The 14,405-nt window shown below is 51.4% G+C and overlaps 1 protein-coding gene across 2 annotated transcripts in view; it reads left to right on the top strand.

Moving 5' to 3' along the window:
* Positions 1–14,405, top strand: part of CACNA1D (calcium channel, voltage-dependent, L type, alpha 1D subunit) — a 349,684-nt gene that overhangs the window by 297,314 nt on the left and 37,965 nt on the right. Inside the window, exons 32-34 of one of the 2 annotated variants that reach the window (XM_010851679.1) lie at positions 4,125–4,208; positions 11,778–11,822; positions 12,236–12,364. In XM_010851679.1, the coding sequence (XP_010849981.1) occupies positions 4,125–4,208; positions 11,778–11,822; positions 12,236–12,364 (258 nt within the window). The remainder of the gene's footprint in view (positions 1–4,124; positions 4,209–11,777; positions 11,823–12,235; positions 12,365–14,405) is intronic. The other variant, XM_010851678.1, reaches the window with a different exon arrangement.

Genomic DNA, 14,405 nt, shown 5'->3' with positions numbered 1-14,405 from the left:
AAGTTAAATAGGCAGGATGACAATATACAGCCTTGACATACTCCTTTTCCTATTTGGAACCAGTCTGTTGTTCCACGTCCAGTTCTAACTGTTGCTTCCTGACCTGCATACAGATTTCTCAAGAGGCAGGTCAGGTGGTCTGGTATTCCTATCTCTTTCAGAATTTTCCATAGTTTATTGTGATCCACACAGTCAAAGGCTTTGGCATAGTCAATAAAGCAGAAATAGATGTTTTTCAGGAACTCTCTTGGTTTTTCGATGATCCAACGGATGTTGGCAATTTGATCTCTGGTTCCTCTGCCTTTTCTAAAACCACTTTGAACATCTGGAAGTTCATGGTTCATGTACTGCTGAAGCCTGGCTTGGAGAATTTTGAGCATTACTTTACTAGCATGTGAGCTGAGTGCAATTGTACGGTAGTTTGAGTATTCTTTGGCATTGTCTTTCTTTGGGATTGGAATGAAAACTGCCTCATTCAGCTGCCTCAGTAAACCCCAAAAGGCCAGTGATTGCCTCAGCTTCTTCGATCTGCAAAGAGACTCCAGGCAGCAAAAAGAACATGGACTTGGTCTTCTCGTTTCCACTACAAACACCTTGCTGCCTAACCCATGCTGCGCCTGTACTCTGTCCTGGCTGTGGGTCCAACTTGGCTCCCAGGAGCCTGTAGTTGGGCAGGAGACGACACTGATGGACAATCAGGACGGAGTTCTCAGAAACAGCAAACTTCCTGGTCCTATGTCCACGTTAATCTGGGTTATGTTTTGAATTTCCAGAGTCAGAAGTGTTTTCCAATAATCGATGTTATTGCTTGGGAATGACTTGCTTGGTTCTTTCAAATGGGTGAGAAAGGAAAAAATAATAAGGGCCAACTCTGACTGGGCTGCTAGGGCCTGCTGGTTCCACATGCGGGCCCCCAGCCTCAGCATTCAGTTGTAGGAGACCCTCCTGTCACAGGCTAAGAGGAGAGAGCATGAAGGCAGTGCCGTGCTGGAAGCCCTGGCCTAATCTGCTGGTCACCAGATGCTGTGGTGACTTTGATGGGAAGGGTGGGGGCTGAGTCATACTCAGTGACAGTGACTTTATTACAGAGGAGGCTACTAAACAGGGAAATGGGATGTGGGAAGAAGGGGAGGGCTGGCATTTTCTGCCTCCCCTGGACCCCTAGCGGAGCCACCTGGCCAGAGCCTACGGATTCCAGGCACCTGCACCAACTCGAGCCTCCTGTCTCCTAGATTAGGGGTGTCAGTCCAGGAACCCTCTGAAATTTGGGCACGATTTAGTGAGTACAGTAAACTCTCTGCAGAGGGAGTTGATGAGGTTGCCAAAGAGTTCTGGAACCCCAAAGGTCAAGTTGCTGTCAGGTTGGTTCTGAGTGACTTTATACGTCACAATGGACCAGGGTGGGCCAGCTGGAGAATAGTTCATAGGCTGATACGAGTGGTCCAGAGGTGAACACTGATCACTCTGGAGAGACAGGGACTCCTGCGAGGAGCTCCTGCGGAATAAAGTCCAAAGCAGAGTGGGCCTGAGTGCACAGGCGGTGGGTGTGGCCTCCGCTAAGGGAGGTGCCACAGCAGGACAAGACAGGGGCTGACTGTGTACGGGATGCAACAGGAGGGACAGTGGGTCTTTACTGGTCTCTGTGTCTCTTGAGGCCCAGTCGCTCCTGAGGACCACGTGTTTCTAAGGCATCAGTTCCTCTATCGAGGTGAGGGGAAGGCCCTGCACGTGCTCTGTGACTCTGCGTTGCTGTTAAACCCCTAAAGAAAGGACAGGCTCTGCCTGCAAGAGTGTGTTCTGTGGCTAGGCCGCCAGTTAGCCCTCTGTGCGTTACTGTTTGCAGTGATGCAAATAATCTGAAAATAAACGTGTGTTCTCACAGTCCGGTACAGTGGCAGCGTTACGCCCACTGCGTCATCAGCTGACTGTGTGGTCCAGCGCCATCCTGGGTGAGGGAAGCAGATTGTGCCTTTGCGGCCGGGTGCTGGTCTCATCGCTGCCCAGCGCGGCCAGTCTGTTGAGGGGCACCAGCCCTGTCCTCACATGGGGGCGCCGTTCTCCTCAGTTTGGCCAGCCAAGAGCCCCGCCTCGTGAGAAGAGGAGCTCTAAGATGTGAGATGTGGTATTTATTGAGCAGGCCCTCCCGTCAGACACGTAACGTGTACCACAGATCACAGAGTTGGGGCAGGCAAGCTTTTGCTTACTGGTTAGAGGCTGACAGAGGGGTCTGGGAGGTGGCAGTCACAAGGGTGAGGAACTGTGAGGGAGGTGCTGGGACTGTGGGCAGGGAGGGGAGAGGAGATGGGGGGCTGCGGTCAGAAGTCATGGCAGCTGGTCGGGAAGGTTGTACATTCTTTAAGATGAAATTGTTTAAAAATCCCGAACCCTCAGGCAGTGTTAGAGCTCCCCTGTAAATGCACTTGGGGTGATTAACAGTGATCAGGATGGACATCTCTACCACAGCTACTGGAACAGCCAGCCTGTCCACCTTCTCCACAGTGGCATAAAGGGCCCGGGCTCTGCAGCGGCTCCCTCTGGGTCTGCGCTTGATACCAGTTCCTGGGACCTGACACTTCACAGAACCTTCCGTTCTGGTCTTCTTGATCCAGCACTAAGTACACCCAGTTGTAAGCATGCTGGGCCTCTTTTTATTTAGTTCAGACCGGAGTTTTTATTTCTACAACACGTCCTGTCTTGTTGAAAAAACACAGTGGATTTTCAGGTGTTGGCCTTGCAACCAGAAGCCTCTGGGTACAGAGCTCCCACTACGCCTTCCAATGGAGGGCTTCCTGGGGACTATCAGGAGATGACAGGCACTAATATAGCCCCTACTGTGCTGAGCCCAGAAAAGGATGCAGAGTGTGTGCCATGCGTACATGGATTTTTAAGTTACATCTTAGGGATGTTCTACCTTCCACAAGATACAAGAACCCAAAACAATGACAATAGAGCAGAGCTGAATGACCTGGAGGAGGCATGCTGATGGAAGGAGGAGGCATCGCCACATGTCAGGCACTATCTGAGCTCAGAGCCCTGGGCTGGGGGTGAGATTCATCAGGGGGTGGAGTGGGGTGGGGGTGGGGTGGGCAGAGCAGTCAGCACAGTCCTCATTCTCAGAGGGCTTATCCCAGGGTTGACCTTCAGGCACAGACCCCAGATTTAGTGATCACAGCTGCAGAGAACAAGAGAGATTCCGACTCCCCAGGATGGGAGCTGCAGGTGAGGAGGACCTGCAAAGAAGCCATCAGGGTGTTGGCATTTGAGCTGAGCCTGAAGGAGGAAGTGGATGTGGGCAGGTAGCATAGGGTTGGAGAGGCCAGGATCGCAGAGGCCTCTGGGGGGCTTGCAGGATGGAGAGGAGCTCTCTCAGCCTGGAGGATGCAGAGGGAGGGAAAGACAGGAGAGAAAGAGGAGCCTCTTGAGGGGTTGACGCTGCTCTGGGGGACAATTGGAGCCTCGACCATCATCACCCTAGCTCAGTGCTCCTCCCCCATGAGACCTTGCCTGCACTGACCCCCTGCCTGCATCTCTGTACCTGGACCATGTGCATTGCCAGGCTGTCTCCCTGTAAACCTTCGTGTCCCTTTGACTGAGAACTCTGTGAGGACATCCTTTCAGGACATGCCCTCTGCAGTACTTGGACTGGCGAGGAGGGGCAGGGATACTGGTTTGTTTCAAGGGCACACAGTGAGAATGTGTGAAATGCCGGTCATAGTGCTCAAGTGGGGGTAAAGGAAGTGGGGTAGTTGGGGACCCCATGCAAGGAGTAGGAGGGCCTTCTCCTCCCTCAGCTTGGGGTTGTGACTCTGGGTGCCAGGGCAGGATCGCCACGTGCCTCCCTCTTATTTGTCCTACAGGTATGTGGCTTGGTCCAGTGCCGCCTAGGACCAAGATCTGCATTGAGTGTGCGTGCATGCATGCGTGTGTTTGCGAGTGTGTATGGACTCTTTCACACATTTAGGTGCCCCACCCCACATCCCTCTCCACTGGTGGACGGTGTGGTCACGTCCCTTTGGCTCCTGGTTTCCGTGGGTGCTGCGGGGCCTGGGTATGTCCCCATGTGGTCGGCATGGCGTCTCCCTCCTACATGCTCATGAACATCTGCCCCTGCCTGCTCTGTCCAGGGGTACTTTAGTGACGCCTGGAACACCTTTGACTCCCTCATCGTAATCGGCAGCATTGTAGACGTGGCCCTCAGCGAAGCCGACGTGAGTATGTGCCCGCCCGGGGTGCCTCCCGTCCTGTCTCTGTCTGCACACCCCCCCCACCCTGCACTGCATCACCTGGACAAGTCACAGAGCCCGATCGCACTTGATCCAAAACCAGGAGTTTGCTAGGGAGAGCATGGAAGAGAGGCCTTTTAGTGTAGAACTTGATCCGCAAGCCTTTTGAGACACGAATGGTCTTTGGCGGGACTGACGATGGTACAGTAGGCAGGGCAAGACAGACTCGTGACTGTTTTTATTTGCTCTGTCAGAAGCGATACCCAAAATGACGTACCTAGTATATTTTTATTTTAGGGCGATTTTTTAAGTAGCCAAGCGGCTCCGTGCTAGAATGTTCCCCTTTGATAACACTGTCCTTTTCTTCTTTTTTTCCTGTTGTGCTTCCTCCCTTCTGTGGCTTCTGGCTGCTTGCCTAACAGCACTATTTCACTGATGCATGGAACACTTTTGATGCCTTAATTGTTGTTGGTAGCGTCGTTGATATTGCTATAACTGAAGTGAATGTAAGTAGCCAACTTTGTGTCCTATAAACCTAATTGTTTTCGTTAAGTCTAACGTGGAAGAGACCAGAAACCCTCCCCCATGCATCTCTATACACGTTTAGAAATTCACGCACACATTTGTTCCAAGGGCTTCCTTGGTAGTTCAGGTGGTACAGAATCCACCTGCAATGCAGGAAACCCCAGTTCGATCCCTGGATTGGGAAGATCCCCTGGAGAAGGGAACGGCTACCCACTCCAGTATTCTGGCCTGGAAAATTGCATGGACTGTATAGTGTATGGGGTCGTAAACAGTCAAGACACAACTGAGCGACTTTCACTTTTGTTCCAAAAGACTATTTTCCCTCCCGCCCCCATCCCCTTCCCCTGAATGACAGTGGGGAAGTAAACGTGGAATTGCCATTTTGGAATGAAAACATGATTAGTAAAGACCTTCTTAAGATGTTAGGGGCTGGGAGTTAGTTGTGTGGGTATGTGAGCGTTGCCGCTCGGTAGCTGTCTGACCTTGGCAAGGCCCCCAGCTGCTTCATGCCTCAATTTTTCCAGCTGGAAAACAGAGTTGATAATGTGAGCCCTGGTGCCCACCGTGGTTCTGTGGAGGCACAGGAGGGAAACCCCACAGCCATGCCCTAGATATCCTCACCTGTACCCTGCCCTACTGGTGACACTGGAGAACGTCCCCGTCCTAGCTCCCAAGTAGTGATGCAGATCGAAGGCGGCCCCAAGCCAGGCAAGGGGGCCCTCGAGTGTATCAGGAGAGGGTGTCAGCACTCCTGCATTGCACCCAGTTGAATCCTGTGTTTGGAGCAGTGTGGTAGATGGAGTGACACCCCCTGCACCCTTTAGGAAACATCCGGAGAGCCTTTCTCAAAACTCAGAGGCTCCAAAAAAGGGCAGCACCGCCTCCCACTGGCCCCTCTGGGATCTGACCCATGCCTCGACCAGGGGGGCCTGTTGCGGGCAGAACAGGCCCTGCCCACCTGGTCTGTCCCCAGCGCGTGCCCAGGTTGTGTGGAGCCCTCTGCAGGGATGGGTGGAGCATGGGGTGGGTTGCTGTGTGCTGTGCGGGGCTTCCTGCTCCACGGTACCAGCCTGACCCTCTGCCCCTGACGCCTGCCTGGGAATGGGTTGCCACGCTTTGCCTGGCTGACATCTGTGGGATCGTATGGTCCATCCTGGTGCCCAGACAGCGTGTATCAAATAAGGAGGAGGAGGTCTCTGTATGCCACTGCTTTGGGGGCCAGGCTGATAGTGGAGTATAGAATAGCGGACCGCTGGACCTGGGCCTCAGTTCCCTCATGGACCCACCAGGGTGAATGATGTCTGCCTTCCCTGCTTCGTAGGTACATTGCAATGATAAAATGATAGGAGTATTTATGAACGTACTTGCTAAAAAACTCCAAAAGTGTTAGGGAGATAGAACATCATTACTTTAAATGTAGATTTTCCTTGTAATAATAAGGGAAATGAACTTACTGTGTCCTTGAGGTTGTGAGTTAAGCCTCGTGACACTCAACTTCATGCCATGACCAGGTACTGAAATGGTATTTTGTTAGACTTAGATACTTAGATCTGCCAACCTCCATAAGCTTAGATGTCTATAAATTCCACTTTATGTGAAATACTCCCCGAGTCAGGTATAAAATTGCCATTCCTCATGTGTAAATTATGCTTGGTTATAAAATAATCTGATGCTGGGAGAACAGCAGGACCCTCCCTGGGTGGCCCTGGGCTCTCTTCTCAGTTTACGATCAGACATCTCCCTGCCTGATCATCTCACCACATACAGCACTTACAGCCTCCATCAAAGAAAACTTACGTGAACATTCTGGAACCAGACCCTTAAGTCAGAGATGGTCTCTAATGCAAGTGAAAATATCATAAATGATACTTGGAGCAGACCTCCTTGGAGTGCTGTCATGCAGGTGGTGGATGGAGTTCGTGCTTAGTTTCTGTGTGCCAGGATGTGGCCAAGGTCTGTGCACCAGGTGTTCAGCCCGCCTCTGTAATGCCTGACCCCCGCTCTGGTGCACCCGCAGAAGCACACGCAGCTTCCTGGCTGCCTCACCACGTGCTGGGGCTGAGCCCACTGCACCTTCCCTCTGGTTCAGCCCTGCTCAGCAGTGTCTCAGATGTGTCCTCCTTCACCTTGCATTGGTCAGGAAAGCCCCAGGTCTATAAAAGCCCGCAGACCATTTTGTAGTTAGCATTTGACTCTGGGGTGTCTGTGCAGTACAGACTTTCATTGACATTCCATCAGGCTTTCAAAAATCACACCGGTTAACATCCTTGTACTGTTTTTCAGTAACTGTGACCTTTCCCCTGGTCAGATGGAGCCTGAGACCGAACCTCCCTGAGCCGGGAGCAGTGCCAGTTCAAGGCCCTGGGCCAGTAGGGGACCTTAGGGGCCTCAGCATTTCTCTGCTGGGCCTCCGTGTAGAAGGGATGCTCACGGCCACCTTCTCGTTTACTCAGTCCTTCATCACATCTTCACTGGGCATCTATGACCCGCAGGCCACAGCACAGAGACAAGAGAGACTAGGTGTCCTTAACCTCTGGTGACATAACTCTCGCAGTGTAACTGGTGGCTCCTCCAGCCCGCCCTCTCCCACGCCGATTTCCGCAGGGAAGCAGCACACAGGATTTCCCTGGTGGCCTATCCCTTGCACTCCTGACTCAGCTGAGCATGAATATTCTTGGTCCATCGTTGGCTGTTTTTAGCTGCCATAAGTCATCATTTTTCGCAATGTCTAATTTGCTGTGCTGTCTCTCCCAACCTCTGTTGATCTTTTCTGTTGCCTAATTGATTTTCATGTTGGTTTTGTTTTTAGAAAATTGTAGCGGCAAGTATATATAAACATATATACGGTGAAGTCGTTAAAGCAAAAGCACTCAAAAGACTGTATTCTTGTCTTTGGCTTCCCCACCTTTGGTTTTTGCTGAATTTCACAGGAGTGCTGTGGGTCGTGGTCATCTACATTGTTTGCTGGGCCCTATTTTGTGTCTCCAGCCTGGCACCTGAGCTGGGGCCATCTTGGTCAGTCACACGTGGCTCTGTGACAGACCAGCGTAGTCACAGGAATGAATTGATCTGACCTGGGAGTGAGAAATCGAGCCTGCGTTTGTGCTCTTTGTGAAAACAGTTTGGATGGCCCTTTCCGTTGTCTGCTTGCATGCTCACCCAACCCTCTTCATCCTGCTCCCTCCTCCCCAACACCCACCCAGCCACAGTCGTGGTTTGAGAGCTCTCTTGGACTTGTCTTCATCACAGTTGGTCATCACAACATCAAGCTGCTAAAATGTCAGATGAGGACTGGCGGGCTCTTTTTTGCTCCTTCTTTGATGCCTGTTTGTTCCTAGAATGGAGAAATGACCCAGCCTCATATTTTCCATAACCCAGAGAATGGCTGTCGCTGACATTTAGACTTGGCCTGTGTCGTTGCTACTGGGGAGGCAGCACACTTGTTTAGAAGCCATGTCTGCATTGTTGGTACTCAAGAGCAACAGTAGGGAGCCCACTCCCAGGCACGTCAGAACTGTCGCTGACTTGTGGACCCAGGGTGGACCAGGTGGCCCACAGCTATCCTCCGTCTCTTGTTCTGAATCCACAGTCAGGTTGCTCAGCCCTCCATGCTGTATGCTCACCCTTTTCCAGGAACCAGGTAGCTGGTTTCTGGAGACAGACTCAGCAATCCCTGATACAGAAGCCTTCCACACCAGAGGTGTTACCTGTCAGGTCAGAAGTCAGAGGCTCCCCATAGGAATTCCCCAGTATGCTTCAGAGTAACTGATTTGCTGGGATGCTGGCTTGCTTCCTGTCTGGATTGGAAAACAGCATCCTTTCAGCTTTTTCAGGAAAAGATGAGACTTAATGCATAAACGCAGGCTTCCCTAGTGGCTCAGCTGGTAAAGAGTCTGCCTGCAATGTGGGAGACCTGGGTTCAGTCCCTGGCTTGGGAAGATCCCCTGGAGAGGGGAATGGCTACCCATTCCAGAATTCTGGCCTGGAGAATTCCATGGACTGTACAGTCTTATGGGGTCACAAAGAGTCGGACACGACGGAGCCCCTTTCAGTTTCACTTGGTTTGCTTTGTGTCTGGATTGGAAAATGGCATCCTTTCAGTTTTTTTTTGGAAAAGATGAGACTTAGTGCTTAAATGCAGACTGCTCCCTGTGCACTTGGGGAACTCAGGACTCATTTGACTCCTGTGGCTGCAGAGGGGTTGGCCTGGAGCCTACATCTCAGAGCCTGCTTAGGAGCCCTGTGGGAAGGGGCTTTCCAGACCCTGGTGTATAGTTTGGCTTCCTAAGGCTAAGGGTCCATGCTCCTGTAGGGTTTCAGAACGAAGACTGGCATCTCAGGAAGGAGCTAGCAAGGCCATCTAGCCCAGGGCCCAGGATGACCCTGGAAACCCCCCTATTGAAGACTGATCGTTTAACCCTCAGTGCTGTCTGTAGAAGCTTCCTGGGGACTGAGACCTTCCCTAGCGTCCTGGCCTCTAGGAGTGTCCTGTGGTTGATCCCAGGAGTCTGGCAGAGTGGTGTCTTGCTCAGGGTCCGTTTATACCCTTCGCCAGCTCCCTGGGTTTGTGAGCCGCCTCCATCCCTCATGGAAGATGGGGATGGCCCTACTCAGTTTGCATCCTTCTGAGTACTGAACCCTTATCAACCCCAGAAGAAGCCATTACTTAGCTGTAACAGCCTGTGTGGGCTTTTCTGGTGGCCCCACTCTGTGTGGCTGCTCCAGATCTAAAGGGAATGAGCTGTTGTGAGTGACAGGCTGAGTTGGAACCACCTGGGAGCTTTTAAAAATACCCAAAGCTTGGGCATACTCCAGGTCCTTTAAATAAGAATCTTTGGAGTTGGACCCAGGCGTCAGAGTGTTAAAGATCCCCAGATAGTTCCTATGGGTAGCCCAGGGTGAGAGCTGGCCTGCCCTTTTCATCGGGCTGGCATTTGTAGTTTAGGAAAGCCATCCTCAGGGTCCCTCAGTTTGTAAGATATTTTGGCAACTTGGACTTTTCCCCGAGTGTTACCAGTGACATCCTCCCTGCCCAGCATAGCATGTGGGGGCTGGGGAGGGGCGTCCCAGGCTGCTCTGGGGACGCATGCAGCCTGGTGTGCTGTTTGCCCTGTGCTTCCATTCTTGCATGTCATGCTGCCTTGTCCCTCCACAAATGCTATCTCTTCCTCCTTTTTGTTTTTTTTTTTTGAACAAGAATACCCATGATTTCATGTTCGTAGCCCAAGATCTGGCATACTTCAGAGACAGCAGTTGAAAAAGAGACATACGCTTCAAAAGTCCGTTTGGCAGCTAACTTTCCCATGTCACCAGCGGGGTGTACAAGCTCGGTCATTCTTGGAGCCGGCTAGGGAGGGGTCAGCCAGGCCCCTCCTGGAGAGGCTTGAGCCAGGTCATGGCCAAAAAGAGTGTGGTCCCCAACCAGCAGCCTTTTATTCTCTTGCAGGTCTAACACGACTTTGCAAAAGTATCCCACAGAGTGTTGTCTGGTACACACTCTGGTCTCCTTGAGCACACATACACACGCACACACCTCCTCACAGGCCAGCTGTGTGGGTGAGACTGGAACCCCTTGCACATAGCCCTGAGGGAGATGGTGTGGGAAAGCAGGTAAACAAAGTCCTTCATTTGTTACAGTCATGAGTTAAAAACCATCATCTGTCCCTTTAAGGAGATACAGTCTCTTTTGAGGTGAGATAATAGAAGGAATGTAAAAAGAGCATCCCAGCTGAAGCAGGGACCCCTTCCTAACCCCTCCAGAACCTGTTAGTCCTAGCTTCATAATCTCATTGTTGAATTTCAGTTGTGAGATGTCGTGCCCAAATGCCTTATATTTTATGAATTTTACAGAGTTTTAGTTTTGGTCTTAGGAGGCAGCCGTAAACAAGAGTGAGCCTTCAGAAGGGAGTTTTTCCTCTCCTGGTATCTCCAGGGAGGAGAACCCAGCTGATTGTTGTGTGCATCCAGGCATGCATGCACATCCCTTAGCTGTACAGACACGCCATGCAGGGAGGTTCCCTAGAGGCCTGGAGAGCGCCCGGCAGTTCATGGCCCCTCAGCCAGAAGAGCCCCCTTCCTGTGCTGGCTGCCCGGTAGCCTGGCCGCTTCAGCAGAGGTGACCCCACTGGAGGGAAGGCTGGCACTTCCCAACTCTTGTTCAGCCATCGTTGTTGAATTTGAAGATGCCTCCTGATATTTGTGAGTTGGCTTACAACCTCTTTGCATTCTCATAATCACTTACTGAACCTCTGATAAGTGCCAGACACTGTGCTGGGCACTGACTGGAATGAGGTGAGGCCCCTGCCCCTGGGGCCTCCCAGCCTGAGTAGGGAGGCAGGTGAGCACAGGGCAGCAAGGGCTGGGATTCTGCACCCTGGGGACCAGAGCCCAGCCAGACCTCAGGTGAGGCAGTGCTGAAGAAGCCCAGGGCACGCTGGTGCTAGGCTGCTTCTTCCCAGGAGTTATGTAGAGCCGAGCCTTCTCAGTGGGGCCGTGACAGCTTTAGGGGGTAACCAGCCCCTCTCCGGTGTGCTCCGACTCAGCCCCACCAGTTCTGTGGGCCTGGGAGCAGAGTGGAGTCTGGGAGGTTTGAGGACCACAGGCAGCTCCCACTCAGTTTTCCCTGTTGGGTAGAGTCATCCTGTTCCCCAGGGTTAGGAGTGGTTTCCCTCAGAGCAGTTCGTTCCTCAGACCCACAACCCCGACTAAGAAAATAGAATCCCACCCTGCATTTCTGCGTGTGGGGACCCCAAGGTCTTGCAGCGTTATCTTCTACTGGATGTCTGTCAGCCTTGGAACATCACATCCTGGGGTGTCGATTGGCAAGGAGTGTGTCTGAGCTTGCGTCAGTGGCTGCCCGCCCTCAAGTCCAGCCCCAGGCAGTGCCGTGGCATTTCCTCAGGGAGGAAGCACATGGGTTCTCCTGAGACACAAACCACAGAATGTTTAAAAGCGGGGAGGGGCTATTCTCCTGAACCCCAGCTTCCTTCCCAGTTCATTAATGCATTTTCAATCTTTGATTTCTTAAAGCCAACTGAAAGTGAAAGTGTCCCTGTCCCAACCGCTACACCTGGGGTAAGATCAGCGACTAGTCCCCAGGGGGCTGGGTCTTTCCCTTGAGTTTATTTGGCCATGTCGAGTCCTCCACTAGTTGTTCTGTATTCTCCATGATTGTCCTTCCAGAACAGTGTCTGCAGTGGTTTGCATTCATCATCAGTGTCCAGTACTCTTGACCAGCCCAGCGTCCTCCTCTTAACACTCTAGACCACGTGGACATGCATGTGCTGTGTGGACGCAGTTTTCCAAAGCCCTGTGTTGTTAGCATGTAACTTCTCCTTTCATATCATGCTTTGTAAGGTGCAAAAGCCCTAGAAACACATCTTGAATTCTTACCTCTGCCACCTCTGTGTGCATCTGTTGCTGTTTTTCTGAAAGTGTTGCATGTTCTACTTTCCATTGGGTTTGACCTCTCCATGATAACCCTTCAGAACTCTGAAGAGAGCAATAGAATCTCCATCACCTTTTTCCGTCTTTTCCGAGTGATGCGATTGGTGAAGCTTCTCAGCAGGGGGGAAGGCATCCGGACGCTGCTGTGGACTTTTATTAAGTCCTTCCAGGTAAGAGCCATCCATGCCAGGGGCTTCTTTGAAGATCATGTGTAAGTCAGAGGTCGTTCCCTATCGTAGAGGATCCACCCTCCCTTCGGCAGGACCACTGTGACCATCAAGGTCCATGGAGGACATAAAACGCCGAAGAGACCTGCCCAGCATTGCTTGGGAAAATCACTTAGGATGAGTTGCTTAAGGAAGCAGAAGAAAGAGCAGTAAGGACCCGCAGCTGAGAGCTCTGTGGCATTTCCAAGACGAACAGAGATATAGGGCTTCACGCCCGGGGTGAATGGTGATGTCTGAGAGAGGGAGGGTCCCAGCCGATCCCTGGAAGCGTCGTAAGGCTGCCACAGTCCAGTCCGGTGGCTAACCTGTTGATAAATACAAAGTCAAGAGACCAACTGGCCTGGGCCAGCACACCGTCCCCCATCCTGGGTTATCCTGTGCCTGGCAGGATTGCATAGTGGAGGGCATCTAGGTATAAGCCAGTCCCCTTTGTCAGCTGTGCTCTCCAAGCTGCTCCAAACAGAACGCAGCTTCTCCTGTACCTTCTGGCACCCCACACCAGATATTCCAGTCTTTTGGACTTACTCCATTGGGAGGGGCCCACATTCTTATCCAGAGGTACACCACTTGGGGAGCTTGTAGATGCACACAAACATTAGAAAATAAGTCATGGATCTTCATTTCTTTATCTTTTGACAGTTTTTAATTCAAAAGCTATAAATGCTTACATTAACAAAGGAAGTTATCCAAAGATACACAGAGAACAACCCACCCCACGTCTCAAGTAACTGTTGTTAATATCCCAGGAGACATTTTTCCACAGTGGGCAGATTTTTAACAGGTGAAGAGGAGAAGGTGTGCATCTGGGGAAGGAGGTCAGTCCAGAGATTCGAAGGAAATTCACGAGTCCTGCTGGGGAAAATGAGGTTGTGGAAGGAGCCGGGCTGTGGCTCTGAGAGAGACAGGGCCAGTGGGGGTTCCAGGCAGGTGAGCTTAGGTCCTGGAAAGGGATTAAAGCCTAGGCTGTTGTTATTAATGCAGAGCACCAATGTTTGTGACTGAGCTGCTGTAAAGATAGAATGATTCCCTGCAGTAATGTCATTCGTCCTTTTTAAAAAGGTTTTGGTCACTATAGATAAATTCATGTCACCAAGTAGCGGACCATAAAAATTGAGAAGCTGTGCCAACAAAATTCTTCAACACTTATCTAGGGAGAAAACGCATGTTGGTATGACAAGGACAGCCGGAAACTAACCCTGTGGGGCTGTTAACCAGCCCAGCTGTCATGATGGTGCAGCCGCTCTGGGCCAAGCTGGCAGTCACAGACCCAGACCTGGCACAAGTCGGGAGGCTTTTTAGCCACTGGCTGTCTGATGACCTTTCTCAGATAGGAGAACAAGTGGAGGCTTTATGCATGTGAGCTTGGCCTTAACAATCTGGGCACTCCCTGGAGGCATGCTGAGCACATGGATGTATTCTGTCACCTGAGATGAGGGAGAAAAGCATTTGAGGAGCCTTGGCTTAAAAGACCAGGGGTCTGTCTGATCTCACACCCATGCTTTTATCTGATGTTCCTAAGGAGAGCCCAGGCTTAGCCACCACAGGGCTAGCTCCTTTTCCTCCCCGTCCCAGCCCCCAGCTCTGCATTTCTTTCAAAAAGGGTGCATTTTAAGAAAAGTGTCTTGCTTTCTACAGCCACAGCCAAAAAGTAGTTCTTCCCCTCTGACCCAGTAATTCCACTCCTAACACTTCACTCTAAGGAAGTATTTCAGCAGACACAAGGTGATTTTAAATAAAGATGTTCCTTTGCAAAACAGCTGCTTGCTCCCGCTGCAGACACACCCACAAAAGAAGGAAGCAAGCAGTTTGGAATCATTTTATCAATTACAGTAGTTTCACAAAGGAATCCAACAGTTATTTAAGCATTATTGTGAGAGGTAACACTATTTAAGAGGAGGACACACTGTTGATGACCGTGGCCAGCACATGTGTATGGGCTGCTGTCCTCAGGGCTGAAGCTGTGCTGCTGCGCTGGGGTTTATTT

The sequence above is a fragment of the Bison bison genome, unplaced genomic scaffold, assembly GCF_000754665.1.
Source record: "Bison bison bison isolate TAMUID 2011002044 unplaced genomic scaffold, Bison_UMD1.0 scf7180017864304, whole genome shotgun sequence".
NCBI lineage: Eukaryota > Metazoa > Chordata > Mammalia > Artiodactyla > Bovidae > Bison > Bison bison.
Note: the sequence above shows the minus strand (reverse complement) of the source record. Positions and strands in the feature narration are given on the sequence as shown.